Raw genomic sequence first — 7473 nt, forward strand, 5'->3', positions numbered from 1 at the left:
AGCAACCAGAGGCCAATTGCCATACAATGGCTATTCTGAGGAGTTCCTAGATCGTTTGGAGCCAAATGGCAACATACCTGTGGATAAAGATCATCGTTATGGTAAATTTTATTTGACAGCTTTATAAATATATATGCATAATATAATTTTATGTATTTAGATTTTCAAGTAAATTTTTATAAAAATCTATATAATCTTGTATATATTTCTATTACTATTATTTTAAGAATGTTTTCGGAAATTGGACTGTCATAGAATGGACAGGTGTGGGCGACCATGAGAGAGTGCATCGGCAGCTTTCGGTTTCTAGCGATTCCAAGCTTCTCGATGAAGACATACGGGAAGAAGCTAGGGTAATCCTGCGGCCCCGACGTCCACCACGGCCCAAATCTGAAGTTTTTCTCGGCCCGGATCCACCTAGAAGAACTAAAAGATTCTCCGCCTTTGGGGTAATATGCTTTATACATATGCTCATTTTGTATATGCTTATTTTCTAGTAAAATGTTATATATTAATATACATCAATTCCTTATTTTGACTCGACAGGGAGATTCGCCGTTTGGTAAATCCGAGGCTTATATAAAACTGGAGCAGTTGGGAGAGGGATCATACGCCACAGTGTTCAAAGGCTACAGCCATCTCACTAATCAGGTGGTGGCTCTTAAAGAAATTAGACTGCAAGAGGAGGAAGGAGCTCCGTTTACTGCCATTCGCGAGGCAAGTCTCCTCAAAGAGTTGAAACATAGCAATATCGTGACCTTACACGATATTATTCATACACGCGAGACGCTCACCTTCGTATTCGAATACGTTCACACCGATTTATCGCAATACATGGAGAGGTATGGAAGCGGTAACGGAGGATTAGACCCGCGTAATGTTAAATTGTTTCTTTTTCAATTATTGAGAGGATTGGCGTACTGTCATCGCAGGTAATTACAAATATATAGTGTATAATGTCAATGTCTCGTCTGCGATATGCGTTGATTAATTTGTGTTATCGCATATCTCTAGGAGAGTCCTGCATAGAGATGTAAAGCCGCAGAATTTATTAATCAGCGAGATAGGAGAGCTTAAATTGGCAGACTTTGGGTTAGCGAGAGCAAAATCTGTGCCATCGCATACATACTCGCACGAGGTCGTGACCTTATGGTATAGGCCGCCCGACGTTCTTTTAGGTTCCACAGAATACTCCACCTCCCTCGACATGTGGGGAGTAGGTTGCATATTTGTGGAAATGTTAACTGGCGAACCGACATTCCCAGGTGTACGCTGTACGTACGACCAACTCGATAAAATATTTAAAGTGTTGGGCACACCCACCGAGGAGACTTGGCCGGGTGTTACGCATTTGCCCGGGTATAAGGCACATAGACTGTTATTTTATCCACCGCGGAAACTGGGGCTCTCGTTTCCCCGGCTCTACGACATCGCCGAGGGAGATAGTATGGCGTCGTCGCTCCTGCAACTGAATCCCGATCAACGGATAGGAGCGGAGGAAGCGTTAGCACACCCCTATTTCGCTTCTCTTCCTAGGAAATTATACGAATTACCTGACGGTAAGATATATACATATGTTTACTAGATTGTGATACAACACACCATTATTGTCGAAATAACATTTGTCTTACATGACAATATCATTGATTCTATTGCAGAAGTGTCGATATTCAGCGTAGAAGGTTGTCACTTGTATACAAACTCGAGGCATGGGTGCGCGGATTCGCGTCACACGACTCTTAAGACTTGAGGTTAAAGCAAACGTTAATGAAGTAATATTATAAGTAAATTCGCAATTTACACATTGAGTGAAACGTTCATTCGTATGAGAGATCCATATGTTCAGATACACATACACAATACACACACAGGCGCACATGCATTACTCCTACAAGCGTGTTGTTCGCTCTCTCTCAGGGCTGCTCCATGATATTTCCCCTTGTTCTTTTCATACATAATAACAATATTCTTTTCTCCTTTTCAATCTTTTTGTTCTCGAGAATATATCGAGTAAATTAATTAACGACGATAAGTGGTCACACAAGGAAACAAGAAAGTAAAGCATACGGCTAAAAGTTAAAAAAAAAAACGATTTATAAGAATTTGCGCACGCTCGATTTAGAAAGCAAAAGCACGCACGACCCATCCTTGCACTTCGTCCAAATACTAGATTTAGATCAATACCAATCAAAAAGAAAGGAAAAAAAGATACCATATCGCCGCCCTACGTCCCCCCGAAATCCCAGCCCAAGCCAAATAGGGCGGGCGGTCGCTGGTTAGCGAAACTATTACGAAGTAATTAATTACTTATCTTAGAAAAATTATGGAAGACCTGTAGCACTCTCTATATAAAACAAACTTTACTACTGCTGCTTTCGAGCATACGATGTTGGTCGCTAAGACAATTGAAAATATTGATAGATAAAATAGAGAATCGTTGTTCGATTTAAAAAAATTAATTATTAATTAGATGTGATGATAGCAAATAAGAAATAGGGAGCTTAGGAAAGACGGCGAGTCAGTATTAGTCAAGTGCCGTAGTTGCCAACATCGCGAGATGCAGCGAAAGAAACTAACTGAACGCTCATCGTCGATAGTTCCGATGGTAGTGATTTAGACATAAGTGATTAGCCTTAGATCGTATTTAATATCAATCGAAGTTTATCGACAATGTCGCAACGTAGCATAAATAATGATAGCGATTCAAGAGAAAGAGAGTTACGGGGTAGCGATTTTAGACTTGTCGAAATTTCATTTATTCAATTCGCTGCTAATTATTATCAACATTAGCCAAATGGTGCTCGAATTATAAACTGACGTGTTTAATCGATCTCGTACTCGTGACGTAAATATTTAACGAGTATCCGTTCGATTTTCTAAAAACTACCGGATATAAAGTAGCGTTGGCAATAGTAGAAATAGGGAAACGTAAGGGAAAAAACGGCGTTACAGTTCTTCCAAATTTTGTCTAAGCTACAAGTGACGATTATTGCGCGGTAATATTACTCCTTTTCGTAGGTTACATTTATACCGATTTTTCAGCACACGTATTAAATATATACATCATATATATATATAAAATATATATATCGATGATGCTGAGATAGCTGAATCGAGATAATAAATGTGACTTTGTAATTCAGACATATGGTACACTGTGGACCCTGTTCATTCTTAACCCGGCAGTGGTATTACAGGGCTAAAGTGCGAAATAACCCGTGGATCGCATTTCAAATAACAATGAGCTATTTTCTGAACTAAAACGTCAAATAGTTTTTAAAAAATTATACTTTATTTATAAAAAATACGCTTAAGATTTATTTTTACATGTTGTGGGAAAAGGATATTATAGCGTTTTCGAATGAAGCAAGTTTAATCGCTCTGAGAGCGATTATGTCACGATGTCATAGATTCCGTCTTGGGTTCTAGGGATACTTGGATTATTAAATTAATCAATAAAATATTTCGAATAAGCATTTGATCGATTAATCAAGACAAAAAATCTTATGCTTTAAAGCCAAAATAGCTTAATAAAGTTAAAGAGGATGTTCTTTGTAGTATTTATATTATTAATGTATTAATTATATTAATCATTCTCAAAATCCATTTTTAGTCGAACATATTTTCATGGCAAAGCGATCAAACCTACTTTACTCAAAAACGTTATTAGTAAGCTATATAATAAATGACATCCTATATATACACATGTATAGATATACACATACACACAACGAAAAAACATTTAAACTTGGAAATGTTACAATACTTTTAGTGTGTGCGCGTGGTACAGGACAAAAATGATTTTCCTTTTATTGACCATAATAACATAATTTTTATTTTAGTTTTTCTTTTCATTATTGTGTCAAAAAAGAATTTTTCGTAATTAAATAAATTGCAGTGTCAATAAAACTCATTATTTTGATGATCATCTTTAACATTTTACAAAGTATACGTAATATAAAGTTAAATTGTTTAGATGTTTAAGACTGCGTTTTTTTATTCTGTCATTTCGTGAAAAACGAGCATTTATAGTGTATATTAGGTAGGATGATGTAATATGAATAAGTATTATATAGTGTCTTTCTATTTACGGGGTTCCCATAAATCGTTGATTGTATTTTTTTAAAAGTGGTGCTAATTTTTTTTACTCTGATACGAAATTTGTTTTTACAATCTTATTCTATCCTATGGATGTGGTAATTTCGGTTCTTGTTTCTAAAAAGACATTTTTAAATGTTTAATTGTATATATATTTACTCATGTAAACACGCGAGTTGCTTTACATTGATTTTAATAAATGTAAAGAGAACAGAGAAAAAATCAAAAATATATTTAAATATTTTTTAAATTAAATATATTGATTCTAAATTATTCAAATAATCTATTATTTTTTTATACCAAAATATAAAAAATATAAAAAATATTTCAAAAACAATCGTATTTCAAATGCAGAATATAAACTCTCAGATTGGCTTTTAAAATAACAAAAAAATTGATTTTGCATCATGAATATTACGATTTGCACATTTTGTATATATAATAATATTTTAATAACCTTTCATATATACACACACACGTTTTATATGTTGCATCTAATTCTGAAATATAATATTGAGATCTATAAGTATGATCTCATACTTGATGCATTTATTAATCTTGTATTAAGAGAAATATTTTTATCACATTATCAATAATAAACAAATTCTGGCGTCTCCTACCACTGCCGAGTTAAGCATTTACCATACACGAGGTTCCGTTTAGTTTAAAAAGAAATTGTAACACGAAAATTCTCTTGTATAATTATATGACATGTACTTATGTTGCCTCTAAGTGTATCGATTTTGTACGTGCATTTTTTTTCTTCCGTCTAATTGTACATTTTATTTTGTAATTTTTTTTTTATAAGGAATCGCGCGAACATATATCAAAGCCGCTGCGGAATTGTGTAACGAAAAAGATACAAAAAAAGAGAATTATGTTTTCACATATACATCTTTTGCGTTCGAAAATGGACACTTCGCGTCATTGCGAGGACATGTGTTTTATTACACATCTGTCCGACGTTTAGACCGATTGATCAATTCCGGATTTATCCGGAAGCATCAAGTTGAACGTATTGTGCCTGTGCTACAAATATTTGAAATAATAAAGATACAACTCGCTATTACATGTTACGTATTTCACACTTACTTTCACGTCACGAAAAATGCATGACATAATAAAAATCATTGAATCAATCACAGGGGAATGACTAGTATATCAAATATATATCAAATTTAAGTTATATAAAAACTTCACATATACACAAAAGACACTATTTTATATTTCATACGAGCAAATTTTTAAAAATATATATCATGTATTCATGTGTGTATGTTGTGTGCATGTGAAATGAAATTTGCATCTCAATATAAAATACAAAGTATTTTAAATTTTAAATAAATGAAATCTCTTTAAAAATCGTGCTATTTGTGTCAAAATTTGCATAACAAATGCTGTTTCAAATTAGATTCTATGGAATTTAAAACAATTGAGATTGGAAAATATTAAAGTGAGATTTAAGAAGTAAAACACTGAGAAGTGTTCACTAATAATTGCACAATCGATCCGAAATTGTGGTTTAAAAAATTGAAATGCATTTCAGAGAAAAGTTCGCGATGCAAGAATTCTTATCAAGAATCTGTCAAATTCAGATTCAGGTTCAAACATAATCGCGATTGCGCGGTAAACAAGTGGCTGTGCGTTCCGAAATTTACTATCAGAATTGTCAGATTCGGCATCGACGAAATATTATTAAAGACCGCCCACCTTAAATCAATTTTCCGCTATGAATTATCGAATAAATCCTTAATAAAAATGAATCGATCACGCGTCTAGTCCAATACGAAGAATCTAACAATAGAACGGCATCTTTTATATCACGTTTGTATATATGTGATATCGATTTAAGATTTCGATTTAAAATATACATTATATGAAATTCGAACGATTTCGGATCATATACCGCGATGCTATTGGCCGGATATGGAACCTTATCGGTGTTCAACGAATGACCATATGACCAACATCTGTAACGTTTCGTTCATCATGGTACGTGAGGAGGAACAAGGAGAGGATGATCAGTGTAGTAAGCGCGTGTAGATTGTCGTTGTTGCGTGCCTTGCCCCTGTACCTGCCTGCCAGCAATGCGTTTTACGCGTACGCATGATCGCACGGACGGAACATGTCCAGAAACGTTCTCTACATGTCGTATTTAATTAGTGTAACTTGATACACGACCGCGACAAACGAACGCGACGAATTCTGCTGCCGCAGGTAAGAGCGCACCCCTTTTTTTCCTCCTTCAACAACGCGATAATTCTGTTCCGATATATACATCGCTCCGAAGAGCACCGATGAGATTATTAAAGACTGTCGACCCTGAATAAATTCCCGCGATTATTCGGAGATAATACTAAAGCGGTGTTATCAATTGTTTTCTCTATACACAAAAGAGAATAATACTTTCCTATATAAAAATATATTTGATACATCGTATAGATAAACGCATGTATAATATATAAAATATAAACGATAAAATAGGATTAAAATATATATCGTATAACATATAATACGATGTTCTATAATAGAGACGTGTGATTTAAATCGGAACATCGGAATAATCGTAAAATACGCATGGCTAAACGTTCAAATATTTATATCGAATGACCGAAAAACGGTCGATAATGTCAATGTTCTGCCTTATCCCTCCTAAATGTCTAATTGATAGTAGAAAATTTAGTCCCTCGTCAGGGCCGGCAGTCGTTTATCGTAATTTCGTCAGTGGTGTAGCTTTTTCGATCCGTGGCGTATGATCTTTCTCGCACGATGATTCACATAGCGCTTTCTTGCTGTCCTGCCGTGATTCATATTCGTCCCTCTTTTTCTCTCCTTCTCGTTACTGGATTTATGGGGAATGGATATAAGGAAATTGCTGTAACGTGCGATGACTTGAAGCACACGTAGCGCGCGACCTCGTGATCCTCGAGCCTCGTCAAGTAAGAGAGAATCGCTTCTACTCCGTGTAAAACATATAATTGTTAATATCGTGTTCGATGCATTATTATTTCTCGCGCCGCATAGGAGGATCGCGTCTGAAATTCGCGTAAACAAACAAAGAAAATGGAAGAATAGTGCATCAGAATTCATCGGATTTCTTACGCTTTGATAGTTGTAGAAACTTTTCTCCAACAATATATTCAATATATTAAAACTCCTCTTTTCTCTAAGCATCAATGACGTTATAATCGATATTATCCTTTCAATTGGATTAGTTGTGTGATTAGGCACATAATGTTCCTTAATAAAAAAAATATTTCCTATAGTGGTACATTATTATCTCAGTAGTGACAAGTTGTTCAATCATATATTCTTCTTCATAACTTTCTTATAATTCCAGAAATTATTTTAAAGTGATATAAATTATATGTATAT

At 34.8% G+C, this 7473-nt stretch overlaps 2 protein-coding genes across 8 annotated transcripts in view; both read left to right on the forward strand.

Annotated features, from left to right (window-relative positions):
• Positions 1–5456, forward strand: part of LOC115234015 (cyclin-dependent kinase 14) — an 8654-nt gene extending 3198 nt beyond the window's left edge. For 3 of the 4 annotated variants that reach the window (XM_029804702.1, XM_029804703.1, XM_029804704.1), the window contains exons 3-7: positions 1–101; positions 256–449; positions 547–932; positions 1015–1559; positions 1659–5456. The exon at positions 1–101 is cut by the window's left edge and continues 28 nt beyond it. In XM_029804702.1, the coding sequence (XP_029660562.1) occupies positions 1–101; positions 256–449; positions 547–932; positions 1015–1559; positions 1659–1750 (1318 nt within the window). In that variant the 3' untranslated portion in view covers positions 1751–5456. Of the gene's footprint in view, positions 102–227; positions 450–546; positions 933–1014; positions 1560–1658 lie in introns of all 4 variants that reach the window. The other variant, XM_029804705.1, reaches the window with a different exon arrangement.
• Positions 5457–6073: 617 nt separating this feature from the next.
• Positions 6074–7473, forward strand: part of LOC115234019 (zinc transporter 1) — a 6059-nt gene continuing 4659 nt past the window's right edge. Inside the window, exons 1-2 of one of the 4 annotated variants that reach the window (XM_029804719.1) lie at positions 6101–6315; positions 6967–7037. The gene's annotated coding sequence lies outside the window, so the exon portion shown is untranslated. Of the gene's footprint in view, positions 6316–6801; positions 7038–7473 lie in introns of those variants that run through there. The other 3 variants (XM_029804718.1, XM_029804720.1, XM_029804717.1) reach the window with 3 other exon arrangements.

The sequence above is a fragment of the Formica exsecta genome, unplaced genomic scaffold (assembly GCF_003651465.1).
Source record: "Formica exsecta isolate Colony F162 unplaced genomic scaffold, ASM365146v1 scaffold192, whole genome shotgun sequence".
Lineage (NCBI taxonomy): Eukaryota > Metazoa > Arthropoda > Insecta > Hymenoptera > Formicidae > Formica > Formica exsecta.